Genomic DNA, 22,971 nt, shown 5'->3' with positions numbered 1-22,971 from the left:
CCATAATAAAGTCCATAGTAATGTGTTGCCACGGGGCGGAAGGTACAGGTAGAAACTCGGAACTTTGTTACGGGCACAAGCTGAGACGAAATCCGCAACATCCTTGCGTAGCGAAGGCCACCAATAATGAGGAGGAAGGTCTTCCTCTGGCCAGCATGGCCAAATGACCTCAGAAAAGAACCTTCTTACGATCCGGAACCGCTACAAAAGTCTTACTGGGTGGAAGACGAGACAGGTCAAGCGGGGCCACGGTCGTTACTCTGGAGGGGTCGATGATATGCAGAGGCTCCTCCTCTTGGTCGGAGGACAGGAATGAGCAGGATAAAGCGTCGGCTTTAACGTTCTTGTCAGCAGGGCGGTAATGTAGAGAAAAGCAGAATCGGGCAAAGAACAGAGACCACCGGGCCTGACGTGGATTGAGTCTCTGGGCGTTTTATAGATAGGCCAGGTTTTTGTGATCTGTGTAGATGATCACCGGGTGCAGAGCCCCTTCCAGCAGGTAGCGCCACTCCTCCAGCGCCAATTTGATGGCAAGCTGCTCATGATCTCCTATGGAGTAGTTGCGCTCAGACGAGGAGAAGAGCTTGGAGAAAAAGCCGCAGATTACCATTCTCCCGGACGGGGATTCCTGGGTGAGCACCGCTCCAGCTCCCTTAGGAGGAAGCATCAACCTCCAGGAAGAATTGCTTGTTGCAATCCTGGCGGTGCAGCACAGGGGCGAGGAGAAAGCTTGTTTTAGGGAGACGAAGACCTCCTCCGCTTCAGAAGTCCATTCCTTGGGATTTGCTCCCTTATGGGTGAGCGCGGAGATGGGAGCGGTCCGGGAGGAAAAATGAGGAATGAAGAGGCGGTAATAATTTGCGAAGCCCAGGAATCGCTGAATCGCCCTCAACCCCTCTGGTCAGGGCCATTTTAAGATGGCAGAAACCTTCTCGGGATCCACCGAAGACCAGTCTCGGAGATAATATGTCCCAGGAACGGAAGGGAAGTCTGCTCTGAGACATTTTTCAAATTTAGTGTAGATACGATTCTGCCGGAGCCTAAGCAGAACCTGACGAACATTCCTCCGGTGTGAGGGCAGATCCGGAGAGAAGACCAGGATATCGTCTGGGTACACCACTACGCAAGAATACAAGAGGTCACGGAAAATGTCGTTAACTAGCTCCTGGAAGACGGCTGGGGCATTACAGAGACCAAAGGGCATCAAGCGGTATTCATAGTGACCGTCCCGGGTATTGAATGCAGTCTTCCACTCGTCTCCCTGGCGGATCCGGACCAAATTGTACGCCCCATGTAGATCGAGCTTGGTGAAGACCCTCGCGCCTTTAAGGCGGTCGAACAGCTCCGAGATGAGAGGCTGGGGGTACTTATTCTTGATGGTAATTTGGTTAAGCCCCCTCTAATCGATACACGGCCGTAGCGAGCCATCTTTCTTTTTAAAGAAGAAGAATCCTGCTCCAGCCAGGGAATTAGATTTCTGAATGAATCCCCTAGCAAGATTCTCCTCGATGTACTCAGACATGGCCCAAGTTTCAGCCAACGACAAGGGGTAGATACGCCCGCGGGGAGGTGAAGCGCCAGGTACCAGGTCGATTGGGCAATCATACGGCCTATGAGGTGGTAGTGTTTTGGCTTCCTTCTTGTCGAAGACGTCCGCTTAGGGCCAGTAGGGTGCCGGCAGACCGAGTAGATTAGCCGGAGTAGACGGAGGTCGATCCGGGCGAACCGGAATCAGGCAGGTCTCATGGCAATCCTGCCCCCAACGGAGAATCTCACCGGATCGCCAATTCAGAACGGGTTCATGTTTCTGTAGCCAGGGTAGACCTAGCAAATGGGAGTGAGAGAGTCCGGATAGCACATGGAAGGAGATCCTCTCCGAGTGCAGCATTCCCACCGGAAGGGTTACAGGCTCTGTGACGAGCAAGATGGTCACCGGAAGGAGTCTTCCATCCATGGAAGCGACTGCCAATGGTTCAGCCAGACGTTTGGTGGGAATCTGATACTTCTCCACAAGGGACTGAGAAATGAGATTCCCAGCGGCTCCGGAATCCAGGTGGGCAGTTTCAAAGAAGTGGGTCTCTCCACAAGAAAATAGAAACGGATAGAGTCAAGGATGGAGAGGATTTACTCTTGCCTAGGACGACCTCTCCGAGCGGTCCTAGACACTGGAGTTTCCTGGCTTCACCGGACAGGAACGGATCAGATGCTCCTTACTACCACAGTAGAAACAGCTCTCCTCGGCTCGGCGTGTTTCTTGGCGAGACTCGACCATCTTGGTCTGGTTGATCTGCATGGGTTCTGGCAAGCGTGCCTGGGGAGTTGCTGGTTGGGAGGCAGGTTTCTGGAAAACAGGAGCAAGACAAGGAAAACTTCTCTTCCGGGTAGTCTCCTTGGCTCGTTCCAGGAAATGGATGTCAATCCGGGTAGCTAGTGACACCAGGTCATCCAGGGTGGTAGAAATGTCCCGGCCGGCTAGCTCGTCCTTGATCCGTCCGGAAAGACCTCCCAGAAGGTGGACACCAGGGCCTTGTTGTTCCAGGCAAGCTCAGATGCGAGGGTACGGAACTGTATGGCATACTGGCCCACGGTGAGATTCCCTTGGCGGATACGGAGTAATGAGGAGGCAGTAGAAGTCATTCATCCGGGCTCATCGAAGACCTTTCGGAAGGCAGTGAGGAAAGCCGGAAGATCGGACACCAGGGGATCCCCTCTCTCCCATAAAGGGTTTTGCCATGCCAATGCTTCCCCGGTGAGGCCCGGTCGGAGGGAAACTGATGTGCCAGGAGTTCAAAGTGCAGTGTGCACTGGTTCAGAAAACCCCGACATAAGATGGGGTCACCCCCAAAACGAGGAGGTGCTGAGAGCCGGGGTCCAGAGCTGGATGCCATGGCACCAGTAGGCTGGGGCGCATCTGGAGCGGGTGCCGCTCGGCTCGAGGCGGACACAGGTGGGACGGACAACGTGTCCAGGCGGGAGTTGACAGACCGCAGGTAGTCAGGATGGTTTCCTGTTGGGATCTCTGACGAGAAACCTCCTGGTACAGGTCAGCAAGCGAAGGAGCCTGGGGTCCACCGGGTTCCATGGCCTGTGCAAACTGTTACGGATCCGGGTGGTGGAACCTCTGTGCTGCGGTGCAAGGAGGGGCCAGAGGGGCGTGACTGATTATCAACTCGGTCCGACCAAGGTCGCATGGCGACTCAGTCGACTCCGTGAACCAGGGAGGAACCGAGCAGAGGGACCAGGTGCCACTCTGGGACAGACCTTGTATGAGAGCAGGTGACTCCCACGGGTCAGAAGGCAGGAATTGACCAGCACAGTGGATGAGCTTCGGCTGACGGGTGGTCCGGGTAGACAAGCAGGCTGATTAGGCAGATAGTCAGGCGAGTGGTCCAGGTAGATTAGCTGGCGGCACAACAGGTAGCTGGCTGGTGCTTCCAGGTAAGCGGGCAGGCAGGCACGGCAGGTAACAGGCAGGTGCTTCCAGGCAAGCGGGCTGGCAGGCACGGCACGTAACAGGCAGGTGCTTCCAGGTAAGCGGGCTGGCAAGCATGGCAGGTAACAGGCGGGTGCTTCCAGGTAAGCGGGCAGGCAGGCACGGCAGGTAATAGGCAGGTGCTTCCAGGTAAGCAGGCTGGCAGGCACGGCAAGTTACAGGCTGGTGCTTCCAGGTAAGCAGGCGGGCAGAGCCCATAGACAGACTGGAGGACTGAACTGTAGACAGACTGTCGGGCAGAAGAGAAGTCAGGCTAGTGGACTGAGCAGAAGATCAGACTGGCGAACAGGACTGACGCCGATGCTACAATCTCCTTTTCTTGGACTGGAGGTACAGTCAGAGTGTCAGAACGACCAGTAGTTTGATCTGCCATTACTGGTGAGCTGGTTGACTGATAACCTTAGTCCCATCCCCCCTTAAATAGCTTTTCTCATCTGTCTTCCATCTGCATCGTCAGATCTAAAGGCGTTTTCCCTTTAATTTTCAGTTTGGCGCCATTTTTTTCAAAATTTCCAGAAGTGCGTTTCACTGTGGAACCCACGCCGGCCACTAGAGATTCGTGTATTGCTCCCTCTATAACCGAAAGTGCTGTCTCCGCCATCTTGCGGCGCACGCTGGAACTGTGCGCAGGGCTGCAGCCGCCTGAACCCAGATCCCCCTACCGGACAAAGGCTGAGGGATCCCTGGTTTCAGCGGGGTCTCAGCCTCCGGACCCTGGCAGGAAGGAGGGGAGGAGTACGAGGACCCCGGCCCGATCCTCCTGCGCCCGGCTTCAGGAACTCCTGCTCCCGGTAACGTAATCCTCTTCTGTGTCCGTCCCTGATAGGGACAGGAAAAACACTGGAGTTGGGGTGGAGGGAGGGGCCTTTTAACCTCTTGTGTGTTTCCTGTCCCTATCACGGATATGAAGGACGACCGCCTGATGGTGCTGTCAGGAGGGACGTCCTGGAAAATGTTGTTTACGAAATGCTGGAAAACCGCAGGTGCATTGGTAAGACCAAAAGGCATAACCATACTCTCAAAATGCCACTCGGGGGTATTGAAAGCAGTTTTCCATTCATCCCCCTCTCTGTTATAACCAGATTGCAGGCTGCCCTTAAATCCAACTTGGAGAACACTTTAGCTCCAAAAATCTGGTTGAATAAATCCGGAATCAGAGGAAGAGGATACAGATCTCGGAAGGTAATTTGATTCAATTCCTGGAAATCTAAACCGGGACGGAGACTCCCATCTTTCTTCTTAACGAAGAAGAACCCTGCCGCCACGGGCGAAGAGGAGGGTCTGATATGTCCCTTCTCCAGACAACTCTCAGCAATGAAATCCTTCATGTCTTGTCTCTCAGGACCAGAAAGGTTATACAGTCTGGACTTGGATAGTTTAGCTCCGGGAATCATGTTATTAGGACAGTCATATTCATGATGAGGTAGCAAATACTGACACACCTTCTCAGAAAATACGTCCTCAAAACCAGACAGAAATGCAGGGAATATCTCTGGAGAAGGAGGAGGAGAAGTACTTAAGCAGTTTTTCATGACAGTAATCTCCCTACTCCACAATTTCCCTGGATTGCCAATCCACTATCGGATTATGTTTCACCAACCAGGATCGACCCAGTACAACAGGAGTGGGAAGACCCTCCAGGACATAACAAGGAATTACTTCATAATGCAGGGACACCACCCTCAGTCTTATATCATGTACAATCTGTGTCAGACATCTCTGAGCAAGTGGCGACGAGTCGATGGCATAATGGAGATGGGCTTAGTTAACGTACTGCAAGTAAGCCCATAAGTTCTCACAAACCCAGCATCAACCATGCTGACGCTAGCTCAACTGTCCTAAAACACAGAAATTCTCTCAATCCTGCTTTCTAGCACCACCTCTGCCGTCAGAGCAAACCGAGAGCAGCATGTAGACGACAAACACACCCCCTGATTATCCAACCCCACACTACCAAAGGTCAATCGAGTTCCAGATGTACCTTAGTGCTTAGGAACCCAGGTACAGACCCCTATAAAATGCCCCTTTTTTACCACAAAAAAACACTGCCGCCCCCCCCCTTTCTCTTGCGGATTTCAGGGGAAATATGCAACACAGTAGCTCCCTCTAACTGCATGGGCTCCTCCAAATCCATGAGTACAGGTTCACCCCCAGACTGCCCCCCCCACCCCGGCACTGGGGTGTTGCCCTGAAAAAGGGGCTCTGGAGAAGGTGGTCTCACCCTCCTATCCCAAAGGCGTCTACGCGTATAGCCAATGACATGGCAGCCTCCAAGGACCCAGGGGTTTTGTAAACTGCCAAGCCATTCTTTAACCTTTCTAAAAGATCCTGACAAAATTAGCTTACAAGAGTCAGTCATTCCACTTGATGTCGGTTGCCTATCTACAAAATTCGGAACTAAGTCTCCGCAGACCGATCCCCCTGCTGAAGGCAACGCAGCCTGGATTCAACCAAGGAGATTCGGTCAGGTTCACAATAGATGAGGGCCAGAGCCCTGAGAATTCCTTCAATCGATCAGAGGCAAGAAAAAGCCCAGAATTGGGGATCTCCTTGGAACAGTGAGATCACAATCCCCACTCGCTGCTCCTCATCTCCAGAAGAGTAGGGTCGAAGCTTAAAGTATAACTTACAAGCTTCATTAAACACAAAAAATATGTCTCTACCTCCTGAAAACCTGTATGGGAGGGTAATTTTGGGCTTAAGCTGGACCAGCCTACCCGCAGAGTACCAAACATTAGGAATCTGCGGCCACTGCTGAACAGCTGATCGATGGTCACCCACCTCCAGTGACAAACTCTGAAGCTGCTCCGCCAGCACCGATACAGGATCCATAACAAAGAATAAAAAAACAACAAAAATAAACCCGAAAGTCAGTTTTGTTTTTTTTTCTTTTCTTATTAACTGGCTGGTGCTAATGTCACGCTAGGTAAGGAGAGAACCCACCGCATAACGATGGGAAAAGGAGGGGTGGGAGGGGAGCGTGGAAGACCCCTAAACAACAAACCTTAACTCCCCTATAGTCCCTAAATAGGTTCTGCGCCTTTCGCCGAGCAGGAATCCTGGCCCTAGCTGACCCCAAGGCTAGGCCCTAGGTAGGGTGTGGGAGGGGTGAGCACCGAGTCAGCCCCACTACCAACTAAAGTACACACAGGGGAAACAAACAGGGGAATACACTTGGCTCCAAGATGACACTGGAGAAAGCACGACAACAATCCATGAAGGAACTCCAAGGTAATTCTAGCTAACTACTAGAATCAAAAGCCTGAATAGGTATAACACGCTATCACCAGCCACTCTTTGAGCAATTGAGTGTATTTAAGGACACAGCAAGTGCTGATTAACAGCAGAAAGGTGAGGATACCTTAGGGTCCTAAAGACAGGAATCATAAAAGGATCAGGAAGATGTTTGTAAGGCCAAACGCAAGCGACCTTCTACAGCCGGACACTGTATGTGAACCCTGACACACTCGTGACACTTACAGGGGTGTACTTTCCCCACTTGCAGCTTTTTTAGTCATGGTTCTTGATGAGTGACTATGCACGGGTGTTATTGTTATTATATATTCATGTAAAATGTGACAGGTTCCCTTTAATTTACATTGAGCTTTTTGGCAAACTACAGGAAGGATTGTATGGCAGCATGTATGACCTCACAGTTCTAATTACCGTTGGCTTGCACTTTTTTCTGTAATCAGTGCAGGACATTTATAGAAAGCTAACATGCTCAGCAAAATAAGATGACTATGTTTGATTTCCTGTTATAGCAATGTTATTATGGACCAACGCAAGGTGAGTAGTCACTGGGATGTTAGTAACCCTATCATCACATATTTATATATCTAGATCTTACTACCATAAACTGTCCAATTTTCGCTAAAACTGTTTTCCAATGTATTTTATTGTATACAGTAGTAATTTATTTTTCTTTCATTAAGCCTTGGCATCTCCAGCTGAATACCGCAGGATCCATACTGATGTAAATAATCTTAATGGTGGGAACAATTCCAATTGTCCTACAAATCCAATGGGGCTTGGTATCTGTAGCAAAATGAGACCATCTCGAATACCCCAGCCAGTCAGACATTTTTCTCCACTTCTGGTTTCCACTTCTACTATGTCAGAGACAGACAAATCATCAGGTATGTCTATTTCTATGGTCTTTGTTTTAACTGATATATATTTTTTTGGTGGTGCAAGCGAATTTAATAAACTAAGTACGTCTGAGCTTACATGTAGAGGTTGTTTGCTGCACAGGCAGTTACTGCAGAGAAAAACTGCATTCATTCACAATTTGCCATGCAGTTATCATCATCTGCTTTTTTCAGGTGAGACATGTTTAAATGTGTGTTTCACCTGACAAAACTGAGCAGTCAATAACCACAGTGCAAATCAATAGCAATTTGCTATGATATGTTTAGGCTGTGCTGCACAGCACACTATGCCATCCTAGCAGTTGAATGGTGGTTTAGCAAATGTGATTGATTTAAAACCCAGGAGGCGGTTGCCATAAATTGTAGAAGTCAATTATCAGTGCTAAAACATCTCTCAATGCTCATGTTTCATCTAATTTTCCATTGTCTTTTGGCAAGGAAGCTTCTATACCCAGGAGCCCTCTTCATAAAGGCTCTTTTTGGAATACAGTACAAGTAAATCCTGCTAGCATTCCAGGTTCTTCTGCTTTTCCCAGGGACATTGGTTTCCTGCAACGCAAGGGTCCAAGACATCACATAGAAATCAAGGACTCAGATCGCTTCAGCACCTGCTCCTCCAAGAGTGAGCAGAAAATTCACACTGCTCAGACTAATGGGGTAAGAGCTGAGCTCCATCCCTTTTTTTAAGCTCTCTGAAAATCTATGCTACTGGGTTACACCTTACTAACCTCTGGCTCTGCAGTGATTTTCTTGAAATAATCAACTCTTTTTATCTTCCTTTATCATAATATTTTTTCCTGCACCAACCTGTGATAGACTTACCCTTGTTCATTCTCTTGTTCCCCTTAATACCAGTTTCAATTACTATTTTTTTTTAATCTCTTTTGCTTCTTCAATCTAATTACACACAATTCATTTTTGTTACTGTATTTTATATGCTTGGTCATTCTTGTAATAGTTTATTCATTTTGATTAATATTGTAATTTTGGATAATTGTACTACATATCCCAGAGTGCAGCTTTATTTACTAATGTGCTCTCTGCAATTTGCCTTAATTGAAATTATACTAGATATAAAATTATACTAGATATATTTTATAAACTGGAAAAAAAGAGGAATATACCTTATATAGAAAAGAGATACAATTTTATAGAAAAAATTACATAACATTATGAAAATGAATTTAAAAGATCAGGACAATGATAGGGAAATAACATATCCTGCACATTTAGTAAGGTGCCAAAAGTGCATTAAAGTACGAAGTAACCCATAAGTTCCCACTTGGATTATGTGCAAGGAATAGCACTAAAGGCATAGATAGCATTAAGGCTGTGTGCCCACGATGCGTTTTTAATGCGTTTCTGCAGCGTTTTTGCAGCTGCGGAAATGCATTAAAAATGCATGGTAGAAGGGCAGCAATGTTCCCCAATGATAATCCGCATGTGCTGTGCACATGCTGCGGAAATTTCCGCTGCGGATTATCATTGCGGAAAAAAACGCAGCACTACCAATTATTTTGCGGAAATTCTGCGTTTTCGCCGCCATTGACTTGCATTAGAATGCGCCAATTCCGAAAGACTGCATCTGTACTTGCGTAATTGGCGCATTCTAATGTGCGGATGGTACCCGGGTGTAAAGGAGAGGAGAGTCTCATCCACACCCAGGTACCATTAAAAAATCTGTAAAGAATAAAATAAAAAATAAATGTACAGTTAAATGAAAAAGTTTGGGCACCCCTATTAATCTTAAGATTAATGTTTTTTAAAAATTGGTTCTTTTGCAACAGCTATTTCAGTTTGATATATGTAATAACTGTTGGACACAGTAATGTTTCTGCCTTGAAATGAGGTTTATTGTACTAACAGAAAATGTGCAATCTGCATTCAAACAAAATTTGACAGGTGCATAAGTATGGGCACCCCTATCATTTTCTTGTTTTAAATACTCCTACCTACTTTTTACTGACGTACTAAAGCACTTTTTTTGGTTTTGTAACCTCATTGAGCTTTGAACTTCATAGCCAGGTGTATGCAATCATGAGAAAAGCTACTTAAAGTGGCCACATGCAAGTTGTTCTCCTGTTTGAATCTCCTCTGAAGAGTGGCGTCATGGGCTCCTCAAAACAACTGTCAAATGATCTGAAAACAATGATTATTCAACATAGTTGTTCAGGGGAAGGATACAAAAAGCTGTCTCAGAGATTTCACTTGTCAGTTTCCACTGTGAGGAACATAGTAAGGAAATGGAAGAACACAGGGACAGTTCTTGTTAAGGCCAGAAGTGGCAGGCCAAGAAAAACATCAGAAAGGCAGAGAAGAAGAATGGTGAGATCAGTCAAGGACAATCCTCAGACCACCTCCAGAGAGCTGCAGCATCAACTTGCTGCAGATGGTGTCACTGTGCATCGGTCAACTATACAACGCACTTTGCACAAGGAGAAGCTGTATGGGAGAGTGATGCAAAAGAAGCCGTTTCTGCAAGCACGCCACAAACAGAGTCGGCTGAGGTATGCAAAAGCACATTTGGAGAAGCCAATTTATTTCTGGAAGAAGGTCCTGTGGACTGATGAAACCAAGATTGAGTTGTTTAGTCATACAAAAAGGCGTTATGCATGGCGGCAAAAAAACACAGCATTCCAAGAAAAACACTTGCTACCCACAGTAAAATTTGGTGGAGGTTCCATCATGCTTTGGGGCTGTGTGGCCAATGCCGGCACCGGGAATCTTGTTAAAGTTGAGGGACGCATGGATTCCACTCAGTATCAGCAAATTCTTGACAATAATGTTCACGAATCAGTGATAAAGTTGAAGTTATGCAGGGGATGGATATTTCAGCAAGACAATGATCCAAAACACCGCTCCAAATCTCCTCAGGCATTCATGCAGAGGAACAATTACAATGTTCTGGAATGGCCATCCCAGTCCCCAGACCTGAATATCATTGAACATCTGTGGGATCATTTGAAGAGGGCTGTCCATGCTCGGCGACCATCAAACTTTACTGAACTGGAATTATTTTGTAAAGAGGAATGGTCAAAAATACCTTCATCCAGGATCCAGGAACTCATTAAAAGCTACAGGAAGCGACTAGAGGCTGTTATTTTTGCAAAAGAAGGATCTACAAAATATTAATGTCACTTTTCTGGTGGGGTGCCCATACTTATGCACCTGTCAAATTTTGTTTGAATGCAGATTGCACATTTTCTGTTAGTACAATAAACCTCATTTCAAGGCAGAAACATTACTGTGTCCAACAGTTATTACATATATCAAACTGAAAGAGCTGTTCCAAAAACACCAATTTTTAAAAAATATTAAGCTTAAGATTAATAGGGGTGCCCAAACTTTTTCATATAACTGTATATTTACCTTCCGGCGGCCCGCGCTGTGCTCCTACTTGCTTCCCGGCACTTTGCAGTGGATTGAAGGACCTGCGCTGACGTCAGAGTCATGTGACGGGTCACGCGACGCTGACGTCGGCAGGTCTTCCAATCCATCGCTGTCGGCACCAAGCGAAGCAAGCCAACGCGGGCCATCGGAGGGTAAGTATATATTTTATTTATTTATTTTTAACCACTCTCTCGGGTCACACTATATAAATCCATGCAGTTTGCATGGATTTATATAGTGTGATCTAGTTGTCACAAACACTTTCCAAGTGATGCTAATCGCTTGGAAAGCGCTTGTTAATCCGCATGCGGAAATGTCAGTGAATAACGCTCCATTTCTGCATGTCCCTGGCAGTAAAACGCATGTACAATCCGCATGCGTTTTTTTCTGCCAGGGAGATGCAGAAACGCTCAGGAAAAAATCCTGAGCATTTCTGCATCGTGGGCACATAGCCAAATAATAGACTTTGATAAGAAGCTGGAGCGACAGGGACACTATATCTGTACAAAACTGACACCAAGTGGTCATTAATAGTACTGTCATCCAGAACAGATCTTAACCTTACCAGGGCATGTGCAGGAAAATGAACCACCAGATGGGGAGCGGCCCCCACAGAATCCCCGACTCGCGTGTGGACCCGGATCCGGAATAGGACCTTTATGTAGTCCTAGGGTTGTGTTAGGGTTAAGGTTGTGTTAGGGTTGTGTTGGGGTTGGGATTTTTTCAAAATAAAAAAAAAAAAATAATGACGATATAGCGACTAGTGTTGAGCACAAGTGCTCGCTACTTGAGTTTGCATTGGGTGCTTAGGTATGCACTGAGTATCGCGGGTGCTCGAATGACATGCCCGAGTCTCCACCCCATATGTTTCGCGGTTGTTAACAGCAAAAAAAAACACGGGGATTGCCTGCCATGCACGGGCAATCCCCGCATGTTTTTTTCTTTTGGTGTCTAACAACCGTGAAACATTCAGGGTCAGGACTCGAGCATGTCACTCGATACTTCTTGCATACCCGAGTATCCGATGCAAACTCAAGTAGTGAGCGCTTGCACACAAGACTAATGACAACATATTCAATATGATGACCTAATGTTATTAAATTCTGTATCATACCTCTGGGTTCAAAATTTCACTATACCCCTTGATAAAATCCTTGACTGGTCTAGTTTCCAAAATGGGATCACTTGTGGGGGGTTTCCATTGTTTAGGCGCATCCGGGGCTCTCCAAACGCGGAAACTAGACCCCTCAGGGTATTTATCTAGATGTGCGGGGAACACCTTGAACCCCCAGGTGCTTCACAGAAATTTATAACATTGAACTGTAAAAATAAAATGTTCACATTTTTCCAACAAAATTGTTTTTCAGCCTCCAATTTTGGGTAACAGGAGAAATTGCACAATGTAATTTGTTGTGCAATTTCTCCTAAGTAAGCCGATATCCCATATGTGGGGGAAAACCACTGTTTGGGAGCACGGCAGGGTTCAAAAGGGAAGGAGCGCCTTATGACTTTTTGAATGTAAAATTTGCTTGAATAATTAGCAGACGCCATGTTGCATTTGTGGAGCCCCTGATGTGCTTAAACAGTGGAAACCCCCGCAAGTGACTCCATTTTGGAAACTACACCACTCAAGGATTTTATGAAGGGGTATAGTGAACATTTTGAACCCAGAGGTACGACACAGAATGTGATAACATTAGGTCATTAGTCTTGAGTGCAAGTGCTTAAGTTTGCATCGGGTACTTGGGTATGCACCAAGTATCGCGGGTGCTCAAGTGACATGCTCGAGTCCACGCCCGCATGTTTCACGGTTATTAGACACCCAAAAAAAAAACATGCGGGGATCGCTCTGGCTGGGCAGGCAATTCTGCAAGGTTTTTTTGGCTGTATAACAGCTGCAAAACATATGGGGTGGAGACTCGAGCATGTCACTCGAGCACCCACTATACTCGGTGCATACCCGAGCACCCGATGCAAACTCAAGTAGCAAGCACTTGCACACAACATTAATCGCCATATCGGCATTTTTTTTCTTTACTTCTGAAAAAATCACTACCCCAACACAAGCCTAACCCCAACTCTAGCTCAACCCCAGCCCTAGCTCAACCCTAGTAACATAGTTCTTAAGGTTGAAGGAAGATTATGTTACTAAGTCCATTTAGTTCAACTCATAGCCTAACATTTTGATCCCGAGGAAGGCAAAAAAAAAACATGTGGCAAATGCTAAGCTCCACATTGGGGAAAAAAATTCCTTCCCGACTCCATATGACAATCAGACTAGTTCCCTGGATCAACGCCCTATCAAGGAATCTAGTATATATAACCTGTAATATTATACTTTTCAAGAAAGGCATCTATGCCCTTCTTAAATTCTAGTAGTGAATCACTCATTATAACATCATGTGGCAAAGAGTTCCATAGTCTCACTGCTCTTACAGTAAAGAATCTGCATCTGTGATTATGATTAAACCTTCTTTCCTCCAGACATAGAAGGTGCCCCCTTGTCCCCGTCTCAGGCCTCAGAGTAAAAAATTCAGTAGAAAGGTCTTTGTACTGTCCCCTCATATACTTGTACATAGTAATAATATCACCCCTAAGCCTTTGTTTTTCCACAGTAAATAACCCCAAGTGTAATAATCTGTCTTGGTATTGCAGACCCCCCAGTCCTCTAATAACCTTGGTCGCTCTTCTCTGCACCCGCTCTAGTTCAGCTATGTCTTTCTTATACACCGGAGATCAGAACTGTACACAGTATTCTAAGTGTAGTAGCACTAGTGACTTGTATAGAGGTAAAATTATGTTCTCCTCATGAGCATCTATGCCTCTTTTAATGCATCCCATTATTTTATTTGCCTTTGCAACAGCTGCCTGACACTGGCCACCAAACGTGAGCTTGTCTTCCACCAATACACCCAGGTCTTTTTCAGTGACAGTTTTGCCCAGTATTTTACAATTATGCATATAATTATACATTTTATTTCCTCTGCCCAAGTGCATTACCTTACAGTTATCCCCATTAAAGCTCATTTTCCATTTATCAGCCCAAACTTCTAGTTTCCATAGATCCTCCTGTAATATAAAATTGTCCTCCTCTGTATTGATTACCCTGCAGAGTTTAGTGTCATCTGCAAATATTGAAATATTACTCTGTATGCCCCCTACAAGGTTATTAATAAATATGTTAAAAAGAAGCGGGGCCCAATACTGACCCCTGTGGTATGCCACTGTTAACTGAGACCCAGTCTGAGTGTGTTCCATTAATAACCACCCTTTGTTTCCTATCACTGAGCCAATTCTTAACCCACATACATATATTTTCCCCTATCCTCATTGTTCTCATTTTATGTATCAACCTTTTGTGTGGAACCGTATTAAAAGCTTTTGAAAAGTCCATATACACAACATCCACTGCATTTCCTTGGTCCAGTCCGGAACTTGCCTCCTCATAAAAGCTGATCAAATTAGTTTGACAGGAACAGTCCCTCGTAAACCCATGAGCTTATTCTTCTTCAGATACTCTAGTATAGCATGTCTTAGGAAACCCTCCAGGATTTTACCCACAGTAGAGGTTAAGCTTACTGGCCAATAATTTCCAAGTTCGGTTTTTGCCCTTAGCGGCAATTCTCTCTTGAGAGCTGAAAGCAGCCACCCAAAACATGTTATAAAAAATTTACCAGTGGGTGAGTTCATTAGAGCCAGATGCAATTGCAGTGAACAAGAGTGTTTTGAGGAGGAAACTAAAACCATGTCAACGAGACTGAGGTCTAGGGGATATAAAAAATGGATGATCGATAGGGCTGTATCTATAGCTACATCTAAAGATAGAGAAGGTTTGTTGACACAGTCAGTAAAACATAGTTCCAATAAGACTAAATCTTCATTAACTTTCTCTACGCCATATAGTGATCACTTTCACAACATTAAACAAATCTTTCTCAAGAACTTACCCATATTATATCAGGATGACAAATTGTCTAATATATTGGAAGCAGGCTGTAGGGTGGTTTCAAGGAAAGGTCAGGATCTACGCAATATGTTGTCACCCAGCGTTTTTTTGGATAATAAAGTACAAAGTCCCACCTGGCTGAAATATGTCGGCATGTATAAATGTGGTGAAAATAGATGCTGTATGTGCAAATATGTCGCTATGGGTTCAAGTTTCTCTGATTTACATACAAGTAGAAAATATGACATAGAGTCTTATATAAATTGTAACACCTCCCATGTTGTCTATATGGCAACTTGTGCCAGCTGTTCAAAATATTATGTAGGCTGTACTATCAGAGTCCTTAAGGCAAGAATATCAGAACATATTACAGGAGCAAATCCTGCCTCAAAATCCATCAGGTTATCAGGTCTCTCCAAACATTTCAGAGAGGTACATGCGGGCAATATAAGTACATTAAATATTAGAGGCATAGAGAGAGTACCACGTCCCCATCGTGGCGGTAATTGGGAGAAAATGCTCCATAACAAAGAAAAATTGTGGATATTGAAATTAAATGCACGGATACCGCAAGGTATGAATTATAGATCAGATTTAATGTTTTTTTATTGAATTATATATATATATATACTTGCGTCTACAATATTATATGCATATTCTGTTCTGTGCATCTACAGTCATATGAAAAAGTTTGGGCACCCCTATTAATCTTAAGCTTAATGTTTTATAAAAATTGGTGTTTTTGCAACAGCTATTTCAGTTTGATATATGTAATAACTGTTGGACACAGTAATGTTTCTGCCTTGAAATGAGGTTTATTGTACTAACAGAAAATGTGCAATCTGCATTCAAACAAAATTTGACAGGTGCATAAGTATGGGCACCCTTATCATTTTCTTGTTTTAAATACTCCTACCTACTTTTTACTGACTTACTAAAGCACTTTTTTTGGTTTTGTAACCTCATTGAGCTTTGAACTTCATAGCCAGGTGTATGCAATCATGAGAAAAGCTACTTAAAGTGGCCACTTGCAAGTTGTTCTCCTGTTTCAATCTCCTCTGAAGAGTGGCATCATGGGCTCCTCAAAACAACTGTCAAATGATCTGAAAACAAAGATTATTCAACATAGTTGTTCAGGGGAAGGATACAAAAAGCTGTCTCAGAGATTTAATCTGTCAGTTTCCACTGTGAGGAACATAGTAAGGAAATGGAAGAACACAGGGACAGTTCTTGTTAAGGCCAGAAGTGGCAGGCCAAGAAAAACATCAGAAAGGCAGAGAAGAAGAATGGTGAGATCAGTCAAGGACAATCCTCAGACCACCTCCAGAGAGCTGTAGCATCAACTTGCTGCAGATGGTGTCACTGTGCATCAGTCAACTATACAACGCACTTTGCACAAGGAGAAGCTGTATGGGAGAGTGATGCGAAAGAAGCCGTTTCTGCAAGCACGGCACAAACAGAGTCGGCTGAGGTATGCAAAAGCACATTTGGAGAAGCCAATTTCTTTTTGGAAGAAGGTCCTGTGGACTGATGAAACCAACATTGAGTTGTTTGGTCATACAAAAAGGCGTTATGCATGGCGGCAAAAAAACACAGCATTCCAAGAAAAACACTTGCTACCCACAGTAAAATTTGGTGGAGGTTCCATCATGCTTTGGGGCTGTGTGGCCAATGCCGGCACCGGGAATCTTGTTAAAGTTGAGGGACGCATGGATTCCACTCAGTATCAGCAGATTCTTGACAATAATGTTCAAGAATCAGTGATAAAGTTGAAGTTACGCAGGGGATGGATCTTTCAGCAAGACAATGATCCAAAACACCGCTCCAAATCTACTCAAGCATTCATGCAGAGGAACAATTACAATGTTCTGGAATGGCCATCCCAGTCCCCAGACCTGAATATCATTGAACATCTGTGGGATCATTTGAAGAGGGCTGTCCATGCTCGGCGACCATCAAACTTAACTGAGCTGGAATTGTTTTGTAAAGAGGAATGGTCAAAAATACCTTCATCCAGGATCCAGGAACTCATTAAAAGCTACAGGAAGCGACTAGAGGCTGTTATTTTTGCAAAAAGAGGATCTACTAAATATTAATGTCACTTTTCTGGTGAGGTGCCCATACTTATGCACCTGTCAAATTTTGTTTGAATGCAGATTGCACATTTTCTGTTAGTACAATAAACCTCATTTCAAGGCAGAAACATTACTGTGTCCAACAGTTATTACATATATCAAACTGAAATAGCTGTTGCAAAAACACCAATTTTTATAAAACAATAAGCTTAAGATTAATAGGGGTGCCCAAACTTTTTCATATGACTGTATATGGCAAATTATTTACAAAAAAGTTTTTTTTTTTTTTTTTTCCCTAAGTCTATGTCTGTATTAGAGATGAGCGTTGTTCTACTCGAACTGTTCGCCAATCTCAAATTCGAGCTGTTTTGGGCGGTGTTCGAGCCGTTCGGCGAACACGAACAATTTGAGAAAAATTCGGCTGTTCGAGGTTATGTTCGATAACTGTTCGTGCACCAAAATCATAACTGGATTTTTTCTCAGTAATGATGAAAATTAATGTTAATACGCAGTTTGAGTGTACAGCGGGGTGGGGGGAGGGGCAGGGGATGGATCTCTGCAGGAACAATGAAGATCTCCATTTTTTTTTTCTCTTTCCCGCATTTACAGTGGGGAGGTGCAATCTGTCAGCCTATCAGCAGCGCACACACGGAGCGAAGTGCTTTTTTTCACACAAGCAAGGGCATGTGTCATTGGCAGTGTATGTCACATGTCCTTGCCCTATAAGACCAAGCCATTTTCCCCGTCGCCACCATTTTCTCACTGCTGCAGCTGCGTGTTAGACGGCACCGCTGTTGCTGTGTGCGCTATACCTTGTTAATTTCAAGCCAATTTTCGCACAAATATACAGATAGCTTGGGAGTAGGGAATAGTTGTGATTGCAGTCCTTTTAAGGACTAGGTTACAGCATTTCCTACGACTTTTATCAGGGAGGTCTGTGCTCTTAAATAGATAGGTTGTGGGAGTAAAGACTAATTGTAATTGGAGTCCTTTTCAGGACTAGGTTACATGAGTTCCTATCAGTTTTTGCCAGGCAGGTCTGTGCCAGTGCTGTGCAAGTTTTTTTCACAGCATTTGGCTGAATCTAGCAAAGCTAATCCTTTTTGGCCTATTGCAGAGTGTGTTAGTCAGTGGAGTAGCCTATCTGTGTTGCAAGATATACCACCTGTGTATAGAATACCAATTTTTTTACTGCACCTAGTGAAGTAAAATCTTTTGGGCATAGCATCATTCTATTAGTCCATCTATACTGACCTCCATCAGGTTGCAAATTAAAACTAATTTTTATCTGCATCTACAGTACCTCTGAAAAAATATTTGGGCTTCTAGCAGTGTGTGGGACTTGTTCTATTAGTCCATCTATACTGACCTCCATCAGGTTGCAAACTGAATATATTTTTTTCTGCATCTACCTCTGAAAAAATATTTGGCCTTCTAGTAGTGTGTCGGACTTTCTCTATTAGTCCATCTATACTGACCTCCATCAGGTTGCAAACTGAATATAATTTTTTTCTGCATCTAGCTCTGAAAAAATATTTGGCCTTCTAGTAGTGTGTCGGACTTTCTCTATTAGTCCATCTATACTGACCTCCATCAGGTTGCAAATTAAAACTAATTTTTATCTGCATCTACAGTACCTCTGAAAAAATATTTGGGCTTCTAGCAGTGTGTGGGACTTGTTCTATTAGTCCATCTATACTGACCTCCATCAGGTTGCAAACTGAATATAATTCTTTTCTGCATCTAGCTCTGAAAAAATATTTGGCCTTCTAGTAGTGTGTCGGACTTTCTCTATTAGTCCATCTATACTGACCTCCATCAGGTTGCAAATTAAAACTAATTTTTATCTGCATCTACAGTACCTCTGAAAAAATATTTGGGCTGCTAGTAGTGTGTCGGACTTTCTCTATTAGTCCATCTATACTGACCTCCATCAGGTTGCAAATTAAAACTAATTTTTATCTGCATCTACAGTACCTCTGAAAAAATATTTGGGCTTCTAGCAGTGTGTGGGACTTGTTCTATTAGTCCATCTATACTGACGTCCATCAGGTTGCAAACTGAATATATTTTTTTCTGCATCTACCTCTGAAAAAATATTGGGCTTCTAGCTGTGTGTGGGTCTTGTTCTATTAATCCATCTATACTGACCTCCATCAGGTTGCAAACTGAATATATTTTTTTCTGCATCTAGCTCTGAAAAAATATTTGGCCTTCTAGTAGTGTGTCGGACTTTCTCTATTAGTCCATCTATACTGACCTCCATCAGGTTGCAAATTAAAACTAATTTTTATCTGCATCTACAGTACCTCTGAAAAAATATTTGGGCTTCTAGCAGTGTGTGGGACTTGTTCTATTAGTCCATCTATACTGACCTCCATCAGGTTGCAAACTGAATATATTTTTTTCTGCATCTACCTCTGAAAAATATTTGGCCTTCTAGTAGTGTGTCGGACTTTCTCTATTAGTCCATCTATACTGACCTCCATCAGGTTGCAAATTAAAACTAATTTTTATCTGCATCTACAGTACCTCTGAAAAAATATTTGGGCTTCTAGCAGTGTGTGGGACTTGTTCTATTAGTCCATCTATACTGACCTCCATCAGGTTGCAAATTAAAACTAATTTTTATCTGCATCTACAGTACCTCTGAAAAAATATTTGGGCTTCTAGCAGTGTGTGGGACTTGTTCTATTAGTCCATCTATACTGACCTCCATCAGGTTGCAAACTGAATATATTTTTTTCTGCATCTACCTCTGAAAAAATATTTGGCCTTCTAGTAGTGTGTCGGACTTTCTCTATTAGTCCATCTATACTGACCTCCATCAGGTTGCAAACTGAATATAATTTTTTTCTGCATCTAGCTCTGAAAAAATATTTGGCCTTCTAGTAGTGTGTCGGACTTTCTCTATTAGTCCATCTATACTGACCTCCATCAGGTTGCAAATTAAAAATAATTTTTATCTGCATCTACAGTACCTCTGAAAAAATATTTGGGCTTCTAGCTGTGTGCGGGACTTGTTGTATTAGTCCATCTAAACTGACCTCCATCAGGTTGCAAACTGAATATATTTTTTTCTGCATCTACCTCTGAAAAAATATTTGGCCTTCTAGTAGTGTGTCGGACTTTCTCTATTAGTCCATCTATACTGACCTCCATCAGGTTGCAAATTAAAACTAATTTTTATCTGCATCTACAGTACCTCTGAAAAAATATTTGGGCTTCTAGCAGTGTGTGGGACTTGTTCTATTAGTCCATCTATACTGACCTCCATCAGGTTGCAAACTGAATATATTTTTTTCTGCATCTACCTCTGAAAAAATATTTGGCCTTCTAGTAGTGTGTCGGACTTTCTCTATTAGTCCATCTATACTGACCTCCATCAGGTTGCAAACTGAATATAATTTTTTTCTGCATCTAGCTCTGAAAAAATATTTGGCCTTCTAGTAGTGTGTCGGACTTTCTCTATTAGTCCATCTATACTGACCTCCATCAGGTTGCAAATTAAAAATAATTTTTATCTGCATCTACAGTACCTCTGAAAAAATATTTGGGCTTCTAGCTGTGTGCGGGACTTGTTGTATTAGTCCATCTATACTGACCTCCATCAGGTTGCAAACTGAATATATTTTTTTCTGCATCTACCTCTGAAAAAATATTTGGCCTTCTAGTAGTGTGTCGGACTTTCTCTATTAGTCCATCTATACTGACCTCCATCAGGTTGCAAATTAAAACTAATTTTTATCTGCATCTACAGTACCTCTGAAAAAATATTTGGGCTTCTAGCAGTGTGTGGGACTTGTTCTATTAGTCCATCTAAACTGACCTCCATCAGGTTGCAAATTAAAACTAATTTTTATCTGCATCTACAGTACCTCTGAAAAAATATTTGGGCTTCTAGCAGTGTGTGGGACTTGTTCTATTAGTCCATCTATACTGACCTCCATCAGGTTGCAAACTGAATATATTTTTTTCTGCATCTACCTCTGAAAAAATATTTGGCCTTCTAGTAGTGTGTCGAACTTTCTCTATTAGACCATCTATACTGACCTCCATCAGGTTGCAAACTGAATATCATTTTTTTCTGCATCTAGCTCTGAAAAAATATTTGGCCTTCTAGTAGTGTGTCGGACTTTCTCTATTAGTCCATCTATACTGACCTCCATCAGGTTGCAAATTAAAACTAATTTTTATCTGCATCTACAGTACCTCTGAAAAAATATTTGGGCTTCTAGCTGTGTGTGGTACTTGTTGTATTAGTCCATCTATACTGACCTCCATCAGGTTGCAAATTCAAAATAATTTTTTTCTGCATCTAACCCAGCCAATAGTTTTGGCCTAATACCACAGTTTGGCCACTCAGCTCTGCTCAGTTACCATCCATTGTTTTTTTGTGCAAACAACTCCAGAGTTGTGAATTAGTTAACCACCAAAATGAGTGGAAAAAGGCCTGCTGCTGGTGGAAAGGGGAATAGGCGTGTTGGGAAGGGGAAAAAAGGTTGTGTCCGTGGGGTAGGTGTTAAAGCAACAGTAACATCTGCAGAAGAAAGACCATCTTCCAGCCAAACTAAAATGTCTACTTCTTTTAGCGGACAATGTGATAAGATCCCTTTCTTACGGCCACGCCAATCGCTACAAATTCCAGATGAGGCACAAAAACAGCAGGTGCTTCAACGGATATCAAGTGCTCCTTTAAGTGGGCTCTCCTCCACATCAACTTCAACATCACAAATACTCCAGTCCTCAAAGGTGTCACCCAAATCGCACTTGCTTCCTCACAGCTCCCAAATCTCCAGCTGCCCGTCTGAGTATGAGGTAGAACAGATGGTTGAGTCTGCAGAGCTGTTTACTCATACTATAGCCTGGGAATCAGAGGTCGACTCCAGCGCTTCTGTGAATCCAGACGAGGAAATGATCTGCACTGATGCCCAGAATCTTTATGAGTCGGATCCAGGACCAGACGCAGAAGGTTCTGACCATAATGTAGACCCTCATTCCCAAACTGTAACTCCTGTTGGTGGAGACAATGAGGAACACGATGATAAGACACAAATACCTGATTGGAGCGACAACTTTAGTTTTTTGTCAGGGCAGGAACAGGTTGGCTCTGAGGACGACGGGTGTGATAACGCACAGGGTGATGATGATGAGGTCGGAGATCCCACTTACTGTCAACCCACAGTCAGCCAAGAGATGAGGTCAGCAGAGGAGGTGGAGGAAGATGCTAGTGACGACGAGGTCAGGTTGCGCCTTCCTGGACAGAGACGTAGTACTGGAAGCACGTCAACAACTGCATCCTCAAACACAACTCTGCCTCTCACCACAAGTCGTGGTGGCTCTTCAGGTCGCATGGGTGCTAAGCCTTGCATAGCCTGGGCATTTTTTCAGATCGATAAAGATGACCCAACTCGTGTTATCTGTAACATTTGTCAGCAAAAGCTAAGTAGAGGCCAAAAAATACATAGTTTGAGTACTTCATACATGAACCGGCACATGGACATGAAGCATAAGTTGCAGTGGGAAGCTCAGTGTGCTACAATGCGGCCTAGCCGGCCGGGCCAACCACCGTCTGCCATATCTTGTGCATCCGCGGCCTCTTCATCCTCTGTGACTGGGGGGACAGCAGTCACACCTGTTTTGTGGCGCAGACCTGCCACCTCTTTACCCGCAACAGCCAGCGTGATTGGCAGGTCATCATTTTCTTTGGAGGTGGTAACACCAGCTGGTGTTGAGCGCTGTCCGACATCGATAGCACCACCTTTGGATGAAGGCAGCCTAACATGTCCGCCTGCATCTTCCTCACAGACCGGCAGTTTGCCGGGGACACCCTTCTCAACCCCGTCTAAGCACAATAGCCAGCCCTCGGTCCCTCAGATGTGGACAAGTAAAAGACCATTTCCTCCTAGCCATGAG

The 22,971-nt window shown here is 44.1% G+C and overlaps 1 protein-coding gene across 7 annotated transcripts in view; it reads left to right on the top strand.

Moving 5' to 3' along the window:
• LOC141265383 (triple functional domain protein-like) overlaps positions 1-22,971 on the top strand; it is a 1,868,493-nt gene that overhangs the window by 1,779,836 nt on the left and 65,686 nt on the right. For 5 of the 7 annotated variants that reach the window (XM_073678400.1, XM_073678401.1, XM_073678399.1 and 2 more), the window contains 2 exons: positions 7,429-7,632; positions 8,087-8,301. In XM_073678400.1, the coding sequence (XP_073534501.1) occupies positions 7,429-7,632; positions 8,087-8,301 (419 nt within the window). Of the gene's footprint in view, positions 1-7,428; positions 7,633-8,082; positions 8,302-22,971 lie in introns of those variants that run through there. The other 2 variants (XM_073678403.1, XM_073678404.1) reach the window with 2 other exon arrangements.

This window comes from Phyllobates terribilis, unplaced genomic scaffold (genome assembly GCF_046119375.1).
Source record: "Phyllobates terribilis strain yellow unplaced genomic scaffold, ASM4611937v1 Scaffold_4__5_contigs__length_816908805, whole genome shotgun sequence".
Taxonomy (NCBI): Eukaryota; Metazoa; Chordata; class Amphibia; order Anura; family Dendrobatidae; genus Phyllobates; species Phyllobates terribilis.
Note: the sequence above shows the minus strand (reverse complement) of the source record. Positions and strands in the feature narration are given on the sequence as shown.